General features: G+C 39.2%; 1 protein-coding gene across 1 annotated transcript; it reads left to right on the top strand.

Annotated features, from left to right (window-relative positions):
• Positions 1-916: 916 nt before the first annotated feature.
• On the top strand, positions 917-11,373 carry angptl4 (angiopoietin-like 4). The gene is made up of 7 exons (XM_057858305.1): positions 917-1,445; positions 2,145-2,255; positions 2,808-2,892; positions 7,376-7,489; positions 7,639-7,734; positions 8,197-8,481; positions 10,157-11,373. Exons 1-7 carry the CDS (start codon positions 978-980, stop codon positions 10,339-10,341), a joined length of 1,344 nt encoding a protein of 447 aa, XP_057714288.1. The 5' UTR covers positions 917-977; the 3' UTR covers positions 10,342-11,373.
• The last annotated feature ends 2,551 nt before the right edge of the window (positions 11,374-13,924 follow it).

The following is a 13,924-nucleotide window of genomic DNA, read 5'->3' as shown; positions in this document are numbered from 1 at the left end:
TAAAGAAGGGTGCAAGAGCAGAAACTGCTTTTTCAGTCTTGTCTGTGTTTTCCACCATATATATTTAAAAAATCGTTGTCTTGCCCACCCAGGCGGTATGGTCTCTCCTCTCAAGCTCAGGTCCTCTACCAGAGGCCTGGGAGCTTGAGGGTTCTGCGCAGGATCTTTGCTGTCCCTAGGATTGCGCTCTTCTGAACGGAGATGTCTATCGTTGTTCCTGGTATCTGTTGGAGCCATGCACCCAGCTTGGGGGTTACTGCCCCTAGTGTCCCAATCACTACTAATATATACGTACAGTGTGTATATACAGTATATATAATTGCGCTCATGATTAGTTTAAATTTGTCATGACCAAAAATAGTCACTTGCTCTATCAAGGGGTTAAAGATCTTAAGTGACAACTTTCAAAAAACTAACTTTCCACTGTAATCATGAGTATTTAGGTGGTGGGGGGGTGTGAGAGGCGGGGAGGTGGTTAATAGTCAATATTTATAAGTGTTATAGTAAAACAGCTTACAATAATATCAAATACCTTTAAGAACCTAAAACCTGTTGACACTTGTTTTTCAACATTGGTAATTACGGCGCTATTTGGGAAAAAAAAATCTCAGATTTAATATTAACAATAAAGTGTGTATTGATCTCCGGCCTACTCTATAAAATGTAGATATGGGGGAAGGAATCCCATGTTACGTTCACAGCGTTCAATAAACATGGTATCTCCAGAGAGAGGCAACGTTTTTGTTATATCATTTTGTTATACCCTTGTGCCTCTGACATGAATAGTTAACAGAGAGGCGGAGGAGGGAATGAAATCTGAGCGAACGTGCTCCCCTCCTTCTCCCGAGTGAGCCAATGGCGAGCCGTCAGCAACTGAGACGTGACTGGCCGTGGAAGTATATAACAGCTGAGCTTTGACCGTCAACTGCTCGTTCATTCAAACCTAAAGGGAGAAGAAGAAGAGACACCTGAAGACAATGAAGACCACCCTAGCAACTCTGACCCTCTGCCTGGTGCTCATCATGGCAACGGGCTTCCCGTTGGAGAAGGAGAAAAGGGTGCAGTTCGCCGCCTGGGACGACGTCAACGTCATCGCCCACGGCCTCCTGCAACTGGGCCAGGGGCTCAAAGAGCACGTGGACAAAACCAAAGTCCAGATGAGGGACATCTTCACTAAGATCAAGTTTTACAACCGCACTGTGAACGAGTTGGGCAAAGAGAGCCAGAGGCTGAAGGCTGAAGGGGAGGCCCTGAAGGTTCGGGCGCGGGGACTGGAGGACAGAGAGGGGCAGCTCCTCAACGTCACGGCCGAGCTCAGGGAGAAGACGGATGAGATGCGGCAGGAGAGGACCTCTGTGATGGACCGCCTGAGTCGGCTGGAGGAGAGACTGGAGAATTCGCTGCAAGCCGATGCCAAGAATGCCACAGAAGCGCACGGCATCCAGGTAAGAGGACTTTTACTATTAGGATTACACTAAGTACTTTGGATTCATTTGGCACTACATGACCAATAAAAAAAAAAGGGACAGTGGAGTCAATTTGTAAAAAGAGAAGCAGTCAAGTTAGTCATCAACTCATTGCCATTCACTGCAGTGATTTTTTTTAGATTGACATCAGCACAGCTTTTAAATAGAAGACAAAGATTAGGTAGTGAATCCCGACAACCATCTTTGTCTGTCAAGATGTCACTTCTGTTAACTCCCTGGCTGCCATTGACAGCGATAGACGTCCAATACTGTTTGACTGGGGGTAGCCATCGAACAAATTAGTTAATTGTGATCTTGAAATACTCATTAGTGCCCCTCAAGATACTGATTTATGGCCTCAAATTAGGTTTATTGTGGAAGAAGAATGGGCTTTGAGTCTGCATGTCAGCAAGTACATGCTGAACGTGCGTGAAGACAAAATTGCACATTGCACAATTTTCTTTTACTTTCTAAGTGAGACACGGTAACTGCAATCTTATTAAGCACCGTTTACGCGTAACAGACTTTTTAGTGTTGGGATGGAAATCTCCGCACTCTCTGTAGTTACATAACCACCATAAAGGGAGGATTGTTGCAGTTTCACTTTGATTGAAAGTCTGCATTTTTCAAAAAAGCATGTCAAATGGTAACTTTCAAGGTGTGTTCTTTTTCTTTTAGATGATGCTGGAGGCTCAAAACAGACGCATTGACGATCTTATGGCACGTATGAGACTCCAGCAAGAGAAGTTGGACAAGCAGAACGTGCGCATTAGAACTCTGCAAAGTCAGGTGAGCGCAGGGATGCCGGGTTTTTATATTTGTTTTCGTTTAACTTTTTTTCCCTCTCTAATTCTTTTGTTTAGTTTTTGAAGTAAATATGCTATTTTTTATTAGTTTGACATTTTAACTGCTAATTTTAGTTTAGCTTTTATTAGTTTCAGCTTTTCACAATTTGGTTTATCTATCTGATAAAGGATAGAAAAAATGAATAATAAAACTGAAAAAAAAATAGTTTTTGAAGTTTTTGAAAAGAGTATTCAGTCATTTAGGTATATAATACTATATTCAGTAAATATTTAATATTCAATAAATAGCAATAAAAACTGCTTTCAGTTTATTGCGATGCACAATACAGTTTCAGTTATCTTATTTCCTAGTTATTTCAGTTAACGAAAATGTTTTTCTCCAATTAAGGTTTTCGTCTTTTTGTTGGTTTTCGTCAACGATAATATACTTGATGTACTTAATTCCTCAGTCATATTTTCTTGAGAGTTCAACCCAAAACACACATTCTGTAAAAGCCACTATAGTTTTTACATGTGGTGTACTTGGTCTTTCTAGATTCAACAGTCAAAACAGCGATCGTTCAGCAACGCCGATGGCTTCACTGCTAGCGGTTCAGCCGAGCAACGCGACTCTCCAGTCGGTAAGCAAAAGCCAAAAAACGTTCCTCCAAATCCGCTCTGACACTCCGCCTTAAGTCGAGTGCACACAATCTGACGCCAAATGTGGCCGGCCATCTGTTTGCCGAAGCCAATAGAGAAGCTTACATCGCTGGCAATTACGATCAAGGGCCGCATTCGATTGGGAAACACGCTCCTTCGCTCAGCTTGACGCCGGCACACGGCAGACGCAATTTGAGCGTCTTAATTAGGATGAAACAATGGGGTATTAAGCAAGGCCAGTTTACTTGTAAAGCTCCATTTGTACCCCATTGTAGTAGTGCTTATGATTGAAAAAGCATGACCTATGATACATAAAAATCAGGATAGATAAGTGAACACACCACAAACTTAAATTTCAGGTTGACTAAAAGACAGAATCTTGTTCTGTCATGATATTTAATGAAATGAAGTGAATCAAAAAGACCCTCTTCTTTTACCTAGAAAAGAAAGTTTGAGTCTACCTTTTCCCGTTCTATTGTAATCAGCAGTGGAACATGGCTTGGTTTTATCAAAATGCTGCCATTTCTTTCCAGAAACCTCATGTGGACAAAAAAAATCAAGTCTTGAGCCAAATGGTGGCACTGAACGTCACAAAAAAGCAGCATAAAGTGAAAATTTGATCCAAAAACGGGACTTTAAACTGTTTATCTCCAGTTGAACTTTCAATCAAATCAAAAGAATCACATGTTGTGAATTTATCAGAAGACCCCATGTACGAAAGTCCACTAGCTAAACTCACTCACTGTTATTGATGGCTACAGATGTCCAATCCATTTTAAGTGTGGAATAATTTTTAATTAAAAATAAATAACAAATAAAAAACATGTTTAAAATAAAAAGAGAATATATACTGTTTTTCTCTTTTTTTGCTTTTAAGTCATAACATTAAAGGAACACTAGGTAACTTTTCAACCTTTATAAAATATTTTCTTAACATTTGAGATCCTATGTCGACTGACAACTAGTTGAATGACACCTCTTTTATATCTTGAAGCGGGTCTGTATCACTTTCGCCTGCACTAATTAACTTTGAGGAGGGTGGCAGGAACCCTGCCACACACAAAAAAAAAAAAACTACAAATGTGCTGACTGCTTTACGGCATACGTCACTTCACCCTTTGCCCATTCATTAGAAAGGCAAAAGTCGATGCTAACGCTTTCACGCGAAATCTGCAAAGATGGCAGAGCTACAAAAGGGAGAAAAGGTTTTGTCTGTGGAGGAAAAAAATTATAAAAGGACACTCAAGAATAAACACTGGCCTGGCATTCACTCACTAGGTTGACGCCACCCGCCCACCCCACTCAACCAAACTCGTCAGCCACACGGTTGCTAACCGTCAAATGCTATTGTTTAGCCACAACTGGATTCATTACCTCATTTTTATCCATCCTTCACACAGCCACTGGAAGCAAAAATGTTGTTTAATCCCTCTGCAGGCGACCAGTAGACTAGGATTTTACGACACTATGCGCTTATGCGCTGGTCCTCATGGGAAATGCAAAACACTACTGCTTTTGTCCACCGGTGTTGCTAAAATCGACCAAAACTGAAAGGTTACTGAAAGTGTCGCCTTAAATAATTACATGTAAAAAAAAAAATGCTTGTTTTTTTTGTTAATAATGTTTTTAAATAAGAGAGTATTATCAAGTGGCTCAAAATATAGGATATATAACATATATAACTTTTTTTTTTTTTTTTGTCTATTATTTTAACTCATTGGCTGCCATTGACATCGATAGCAGTCCATTCCATCTGAGCTTGGAGGTCCTCCCAGTTCAAATGGAGTGGGCGTCTATTGCCGTCAATGGCAAAGATACATGATCCCTCACCCCTGCGCAGTAGATATGAGTTTGTATTCTCTTACATCAGCACAATAAGAAGGTTGCTGACAAAATGCCAACTAGGGTAAAGTTCTTTGGTCTCGGGAGCGTTCATTCGGGGTCACGCGCGAAAAGCGGCTTATACTCCGGCCGATCATTTTGCTTTCCTGGAATACAATTTGTTCCCTGCGAACTTTGACAACTATTTTGAGAGACATCCCACTTTGTAGCACGCGTATCCGTCAAGAATGAGCAACCTTTCCCCTAGTTCTGTCAGGGAGTCAGACATCCCCCAACAACACCCACCTCCTACTCGTCACGCTCTCATTTGAATGAGAAGTGTGCTAAAGTTCAGGAGAACCCCCTGCCCTGAAGCGGCACGCGGCCGTCACCGGCCAAGGGTTCACACTTGTAGGTTAAAGGTCAAGGCATGCCTCCACTTGAACAATAAACAAGAGGATAGTCGGCATTTTCAAGATATATTTTGATGTCTGGATTATCGTCAGACATATTTGGTAAAATGTCATTTTGAGTTTCAGTTTGTCCAATCCATAAAACAAGATTCTTTCCATGATAAAGCTGTAGTACGTCCTTCTATAGACTTAAATCCATGAGTTAAAAACCACTAGATTTGTCATAATTGAAATAAAACACGAAAATTCTAATGTGTGAGTGAGTGTAAATTATGTAAATCAGAGGATCGTATCAGTAAAGGTTCTTAGTAGTGTGCTGCCTCATGCGACACTCAACAGCCCTGTTTGACCCCTGAATTATAACCCTGACTGCAAAACAACAACAGCCCCCCATCACTCGCCACCCATGCACAGAGCACACACTGGCCACGCAGCAGACACGCACGCCGACGTCACCGACAGGCTGCTGCGCACGTGAGGAAGGCATACCCGAGTTTTAGAATAGAGTGGGGGTCGAGGAATGTAAAGGAGAGGAGCAATTGATTTAAGGGAAGCGTGCTTCGGGAACTAGGAGAAAGGTCATATTTATAGCCACGGGAGAAATTCTCACGCAACAGAGTTGGTTGCTGGGTCAAAGGGCCTTTCAGACGATGTGTTCTGGGCCCAAGATAAGACTTCTTGGAATGATAGGTTTATTTGCAAACACTGCGTTTAGTGACCTACTTCTGAATGCATTATTTGGAAGGGAAAAACATAGGGTCATCCCAATCCCATGGTTATGCACCGAGTCACCTATTTTTTAGATTACTGAGTCCCGAACCGATACTTCAGGAATGTATTAAAGAGAAAAAAAGTGTTCCTCAAACTGTTTGTTTGTGTATTTGTATTTTAGAAAGTTTTTTTTTAAATACAATACAAATCCTCAAAATACGGTTGCTAACAAATTAGGTTTGAATATTCTGTCTTGCATAGATAAAATTTGACTAGTTTCAGTAATAACATAAGATCTTAAAAGGTCAATAAATCACTCAAGCCACTTCTAAAATTCAAAATAAAAACTTTTTTTTTTTTTAAACGCATCTTTTAAACCCAATTCATGTTCTCTGAAAATGACGTGAATTTCAGAAATTTCGCATATTACAGTAACAACAAACGATTTTAAAAGGTCGATAAATCACACCACTTAAAAATACATTTTAAAAACCCGATCTTTTACATATGGTTCCAAATCTTCTTTAAATTAAAAATACGAAAGTACAGAAAATCATGTACCGTATTGGCCCAAATATAAGACAGTGTTTTTTGCATTAAAATAAGACTGAAAAAGAGGGGGTCGTCTTATATTAGCGGTCTAGACATTATACCCATTCACGACGCTAGATGGCGCCAGATATCATTGAAGCGATGTTCTGTCATGACAAATCTCAGCTACTCTCCCCATTCACGATGCTAGATGGCGCCAGATATCATTGAAGCGATGTTCTGTCATGACAAATCTCAGCTAGTCTAAGTTTAACCAGTTTGCATTATTTTATTGCAATGTTTTTCCTTATTCAGATTTTATTTCAAGACTACAGTTACAGTTAGACCTCACTTTAATGGTTAATGCAGTTTTGTTGTTTTATCACAATAGATTGGTTTATTCACATTTCAAAAACCAGAAGCCATTCATTTACGAAAGTGATTGCACTTTAGTTCACATATTTAAATGTTCAGACATTAAAATTTGAATGAGGCAAAATAAGATGCTTTTTCTCTCAAATATATTGTTATAATCATTTGTTTCGGATGTACTGTAATTATTGTCTCTATAAAAATTAATTTGGTGTTCAAAAAGTCTTTTTTCAAACTTGAGTCTTGAAAAAGAGGGGGTCGTCTTATAATCAGGGCCGTCTTATATTCGGGCCAATGCGGTATTATGATGCTCTTTCTATAGCTGTGTTTCCATTAAATGATTTTTGATAACTAAAAGCAATATTTTGAAAATTTCTGCAAATTTATGTGTGTGGAAGAGAAGTGATCATGTGACTGGGTTCGTCACAAAAATGTTTCCATTGCGCTCTTGCGATATAGTTCCATATCGAAACGTCTCAAAAACCTCTTTATAAAAGCGCAAAACATTTTTGTGACATATGAGTTTTTCCGAAATTTGGGCATTTATCTTTTTTTTTCGTGAATTACTAGAAATGCGGCTTATATAAATGTACAAATTTCTTCCTATTGCTTCCAGAAATGGCCTCTGACTGCCACGAGCTGTTCCTGCGAGGCGAGACTACCAGCGGGGTCTACACCATCCAGCCGGACAACATTGAACCCTTCCAAGTTTTTTGCGAGATGACAGCCGGTGAGTGGAGCTCACACTTTGGCACATAAACTCATTGGCTGCCACTGACAACGATAGACTTCAAACAGATAGGTCGTCTATCTAGGTCAATGGCAGCCAAGGACACTTTAGATCTAAATCTTTCAAATAACACAACTGTGTCTTTCTAGATGGTGGTTGGACAGTAGTCCAAAAGCGACAAGACGGATCTGTGGATTTTGATCAGCTGTGGTCTGCCTACAAGAAAGGCTTCGGCAACCTCAATGGTAAATTTTCACTTTGCACCACATCATCTAGCAATACATTACCATTTGGACAAGCCGTTTTTGTTCAGAAGCAGTTTTCATTTCAAATTGTCAGAAATGTCAAAATTGCGTCATTTGTTTTTTTTTTGTTTTGTTTTGTTTTTTTAAAATTGTGTTACGTGATATTGAACTGAACTGATTGGGTTAAATGTGTACATGATATCGTACGTAATTAGTGAAGGCCCTTCAATTAATCACTGTATAATATCGGTAAAAATCGCCCTAGTGTCCGAAGAATCGATATTGTATCAGAATGGCACGAAATCGACAATTTACACACCTAAAGTACATCCGAAATTTGCAATCTACAAAAAAGTGCTGCTATCTAGCGGTGTAAACAAAATAAGCCAACACGATATCCTATAACTTTTCATTCTGCAACATTCCACTGACCAGCGTTTCCTTTCGGCTTGTTTTCTTCAGGTGAATTCTGGTTGGGACTGGAAAAGATCCACGCCATCGCCAAAAACGGCGGCTACATCCTCAAAATCAAGTTGTCCGACTGGGGGAATGACCTGGCATCCATCCGCCTCCCTTTCCAACTGGGCGGAGAAGAGACCAAGTATTTGCTTCAGATCCAGGAAGTCGGCACATTCAGCCCTCTGGAGAGCGCTCTCGGCACCGACGGCGTTGCCGGTCTGCCGTTTTCCACCAGTGACCAGGACAATGACCACAAAAAGGATACCAGCTGCGCCAAACATCTTTCTGGTAAGCATGAGAAACAAAAATATTTGTTGTTTAGCTGAGATGTATCACTTCAACATATGGTGCGACAGTGTAACTAACTTAATCTAGCTTCAAATCTACACTGTATTGATGTTTCCGTTAGCAAACTTTGAAATAAGCAACAGAACGTGAACAGATGTTTAAAAAACACTAGTAATAATTAAGCATTTGCGGTTGAAATTCAAACATAAAATATAATGAATTACACATTTATTTAATCAAAATACATAACACAATTAGCATAAAGCTAACACAATACAAATTACAATCGGCGGGCTAACTAAACTAGTATCAATGTTATCGTAGTTTTTACCCTTTTAACAACGGACATTTGATCACAAACAAATGAAGAAAGTGGAAAAACTCAGAAGCATATATTCTTTATCCTCTACAAAAAAGTTGCTATATTACAGCAGAATTGTTTAAGCAATTTTTGTTGGCCAGTCTTGAGACCACTTTTTGAAGGTCTTGGTCTTGTCTCGGTTTTGGATTGGAATTTTCTGTCAAGACCAACTCCAACAATATGTTACAAGGTCAAACACTTCGTATATATAGATTAGGGCTGTGAAACGATTAAAATTTTTAATCGAGTTAATCACAGCTTAAAAATTAACTAATCGTAATTAATCGCAATTCAAACCATCTATAAAATATGCCGTATTTTTTCTGTAAACTATTGTTGGAATGGAAAGATAAGACACAAGACGGATATATACATTCAATATATCAAATGTACATACTGTACATAAGTACTGTATTTGTTAATTATAACAATAAATCAACAAGATGGCATTAACATTAACATTCTGTTAAAGCGATCCATGGATAGAAAGACTTGTAGTTCTTAAAAGATAAATGTTAGTAGAAGTTAGAGAAATTTTATATTAAAACCCCTCTTAATGTTTTCGTTTTAATAAAATTTGTAAAATTTTCAATCAAAAAATAAACTAGTAGCTCGCCATTGTTGATGTCAATGATTACACAATTCTCCTGGTGCTGAAACCCATAAAATCAGTCGCACCCAAGCGCCAGCAGAGGGCGACAAAACTCCAAAAACCACAAGTAACAAGTGCACATGACAATGTGCTGTCATTTTAATCTGTTTGAGCGGGGCATGTGTGTTAATTGCGTCAAATATTTTAACGTGATTAATTTAAAAAATTAATTACCGCCCGTTAACGTGATAATTTTGAAAGCCCTAATATAGATATACGTATATATATTACTAACATTCCACCACCGCCATTAAATGACTGCATCCTAAGCAACGTTAAAAAATATATATATATATGTGGTCTTATATGGTCTTTTTGGTTCTTGTCGCTATGAGTTCCGATCTCAGGCAAATATTGGTATTGGACAGCATTTCTATTTCTTTCGATGTTTTTGTGTAACAATCATTGTACAATAATGCACCATTATTCGGTACTTACTTGAAACAGATTACTTCTTTCGCATTAGCCACGGCTCTGGCGCCACCTTTTGGCATTTTAAAGTCTTACGTAAAACACTAAGGAAAAAAAAAAGCAAAATTACATTTTGCAGCATAGTGCCAAGAAATAGTTGAACATTTTTAAGAATGGTTTCACGTTCTGGTATTTGTAGTTGATAAATATTTTCAGACAAATTTATTTAAGTTGCTTTCTTTCTTTTCTAGGCGGCTGGTGGTTCAGTAACTGCGGTCAGTCCAACCTCAACGGGCGATTCTTCCAGAGCCCGCCGCCCAAACAGCGGCACCAGAGAAAGCAAGGAATCTTCTGGAAGACCTGGAGGGGACGCTACTATCCCCTCAAGTCCAGCACGATGATGATCGCCCCTGCCATGGCTGAATACAAGTCATAAAAGCTAATGGTCACAGCAGGAAAAAAATTGAGGCAAAAGAGGGGGAGAAAGATGTAGATTCTGGACTATTCTTTCTTTTTGGTAGAACTTGGTTAAAGCGCTTCAAGTTGTCGCACTAGGATCTCCGCCAAGGCCCTCAACTTAACAAGGGAAAGGTTGTTTTTTTTTGTGTTCTCTGAGAAGTGAGCACTCTCCTTTCCCAGTGAGTCGCAGAAGGGAGGATGAGAAAAAAAATTTGAATGTCACCTCCTCAGAAAGCGAGTAGAGACGCGCCCGCTGACCAGAATTTTCTGACAAGTCAAGACTCATCAGCAGTCATTGGGATGCTGATATGCAACACCAGAAAAGGAGGTTAGACGTCTAATCCATTTAAACTGAGACGGCTGTTTGATGATGTTTATGTTTTAGTGCCGTTGATGGTGATAGACGTCCAATGCATTTGAATTGGGAGTCTGTCGCCAGCAATGGCAGCCATTAAGGTAATATACAGTACATAGATCCTATGTCTTTATTTAAAAACAAAAAAGACAACAAACAAGCTGAAAATGGAGTAAAATTCAACGCAAACTTTTTTTATTTTCTAGTTTTTTCATGTGGACCAAAATGTGACTTTGCGAAACAAAGGATGAGCATCATGAGGTTAAAGTTGGGGTGCGGGGGGGTTGTGACGAAAAGTTGAAATCACTGTATACTGATGAGGCTTAAAAAGTGTTGGACGAATGTCAGCGCCATTCTGATGAAAAGCATTCGGGCTATTTCAATCACATGATGTATATTCTTCACTTTTTTTTTTAGGGGGGGATTTGCACAATTGAGTCATATTGACTTCTTTAACCATGTTGTAGTACAGTGTAAAAAGGAATAATGTTGTTACTGTTACTCTTGTGCTGTGTTCTTATTGTCATTGCTCACTTTTCTTATTTAAATGCTGTTAAAAGAAATGTCATATATTTGTAATTTATATTTTCTTTTGTGATGTTTTTTAATGACTTTTTGGCCTTCAGGTGCCAATAAAATGGGTTCAAACCAGTACTACTGTATCGTATTTGCGTGTTTGATTGAATTAGTTAGCTACTTAATATAGTTTTTAAAAAATTAATATTGTGTCTTCAATTTCATGTTCAATGTGGTTAGGGATTCAAACAAATTACAGTTTCAAACCAAGATCAGGGTCCTAAAGGAGGGTTTCGAACTCAAGTTAGGGTTTCAAATTAAGGTTCCAAATTAGGGTTTGGGTTTTAAACCAGAGCTATGGTTCTAATCTAGGTTTTAAAACACATTTAGGGTTTCAAATTAGGGTTTTAAACAAGGATTAGGTTTCCACAATAGGATTCTGAACTAAAGTTAGGGTTCCAAAGTAGGGTTTTAAACTATAGGGTAGGATCCTAAATAGGGTTTCAAACTATTGGGTTAGGGTCCTAAAAGGGTTTCAAACTGGTGGTAGTTTGTAATTAGGGATTGAAACCAATGTTAGTGTCCCAAAGTAGGGTTTCAAACTAGGGTTAGGATTCTAAATCCACTGCTGGCAAAAAGTATTGGCACCCCTGCAATTCTGTCAGATAATGCTCAATTTCTCCCAGAAAATGATTGCAATTACAAATTCTTTGGGAATATTTTCTTCATTTATTTTGCTTGCAATGAAAACACAAAAAAAAGAATGACTCATTATCATTTCACACAAAACTCCAGAAATGGGCCAGACAAAAGTATTGCCACCCTCAGCCTAATACTTGGTAGCACAACCTTTAGACAAAATAACTGCAAACAACCGCTTCCGGTATCCATCAATGAGTTTCTTACAATGCTCTGGTGGAATTTTAGACCATTCTTCTTTGGCCAACTGCTTCAGGTCTCTGAGATTTGAAGGGTGCCTTCTCCAAACTGCCATTTTCAAATCTCTCCAAAAGTGTTCTATGGGATTCAGGTCTGGACTCATTGCTGGTCACTTTAGAAGTCTCCAGTGCTCTGTCAAACCATTTTCTAGTGCTTTTTGAAGTGCGTTTTGGGTCATTGTCCTGCTGGAAGACCCATGACCTCGGAGGAAAACCCAGCTTTCTCACACTAGGCTCTACATTATGCTGAAAAATTTGTTGGTAGTCTTCAGACTTCATAATGCCATGCACATGGTCAAGCAGTCCAGTCCCAGAGGCAGCAAAGCAACCCCAAAACATCAGGGAACCTCCACCATGTTTGACTGTGGGGACCATGTTTTCTTTGAAAGCCTCATTTTTTCCCTATAAACTCTATGTTGACGCCTTTTCCCAAAAAGCTCTACTTTTGTCTCACCTGACCAGAGACGACTCTTCTAAAACGTTTTTGGCTTCCTCAGGTAGGTTTTGGCAAACTCCAGCCTGGCTTTTTTATGTCTCTGGGTCAGAAGTGGGGTCTTTCTGGGTATTCTACCATAGAGTCCCTTTTCATTCAGACACCGACGGATAGTATGGGTTGAAACTGTTGTACCCTCGGACTGCAGGACAGCTTGAACTTGTTTGGATGTTAGTCAAGGTTCTTTATCCCCCATCCGCACAATCTTTCGTTGAAATCTCTCGTCAGTTTTCCTTTCCGTCCACATCTAGGGAGGTTAGCCACAGTGGCATGGGCCTTACACTTATTCATGACACTGCACACGTTCGACACAGGAACATTCAGGTATTTGGAGATGGACTTGTCAGTGGCGCCACCAGGGGGTGGCCAGGGGTGGCCACGGCCACCCTCATAAATTTGTTGGCCACCCCACTAGCCACCCCGCTAGCCAGTATATCGTATCCCTGTTGGGAAGTACTTTTTATGTTTTGTTCATTCAGTTATAATTATTTTTGTGTCACATTACCATTGTGTTAGGAAATACCCAGTTAAGATATGATTGCTTCTGTACTTGATTTGTACCTGCCAGAACCTGCTTTTCCCCAGTAATTATTTTCTTTTGGTAAATGTACACGTTATGCCTAATATATACATACCACAATACAACAGAATTGTAGGGAACTCAAAATGTTGACTGGACAGTTATGGACTATGCATATTAAATCATTAGTAACATCAAATATTACACAATACACCAAAGTATATCAGTAGCCGTGTCCTTAACTTTTTGTTATAGATTTCCCCTGACCTTTTTACTGCAATGATATAATGAAAACCTGAAATTATGGCTTTTAGTTTTGGTGTGCCACCCCAAGATTTTAAGTGGCCCAATCTGGCCACCCCTATGAAAAATTTCTGGAGGCGCCACTGGGACTTGTAGCCTTGAGATTGCCCATGCGTCTTTACAATTTTGCTTCTCAATTCCTCAGACAGTTCTTTGGTCTTCTTTCTTTTCTCCATGCTCAATGTGGTACACACAAGGATGCAGGACAGGGTGAGTCAACTTTAATCCATTTTAACTGGCTGCAAGTGTGATTTAGTTATTGCCACCACCTGTTATTTGCCACAGGTAAGTAACAGGTGCTGTTAATTACACAAATTAGAGAAGCACAACTTTTTTTTAAAGGGTGTCAATACTTTTGTCTGGCCTATTTTTTGAGTTTTGTGTAAAATGATGATTTTTTTTTTTTTTAATTCCATTCTCGTTTTTTTTTTTCAT

The sequence above is a fragment of the Corythoichthys intestinalis genome, chromosome 14 (genome assembly GCF_030265065.1).
Source record: "Corythoichthys intestinalis isolate RoL2023-P3 chromosome 14, ASM3026506v1, whole genome shotgun sequence".
Lineage (NCBI taxonomy): Eukaryota > Metazoa > Chordata > Actinopteri > Syngnathiformes > Syngnathidae > Corythoichthys > Corythoichthys intestinalis.
This window is presented reverse-complemented; position numbering and strand designations above follow the sequence as displayed.

Bases quoted from the DNA above. Each gene is read 5' to 3' on its own strand.
- angptl4 (XM_057858305.1), top strand. From the start codon at position 978: ATGAAGACCACCCTAGCAACTCTGACCCTCTGCCTGGTGCTCATCATG. The intron at 1,446-2,144 runs GTAAGAGGACTT...TTTTTCTTTTAG, and splicing joins CAGAAGCGCACGGCATCCAG to ATGATGCTGGAGGCTCAAAA. The intron at 8,482-10,156 runs GTAAGCATGAGA...TTTCTTTTCTAG, and splicing joins CTGCGCCAAACATCTTTCTG to GCGGCTGGTGGTTCAGTAAC.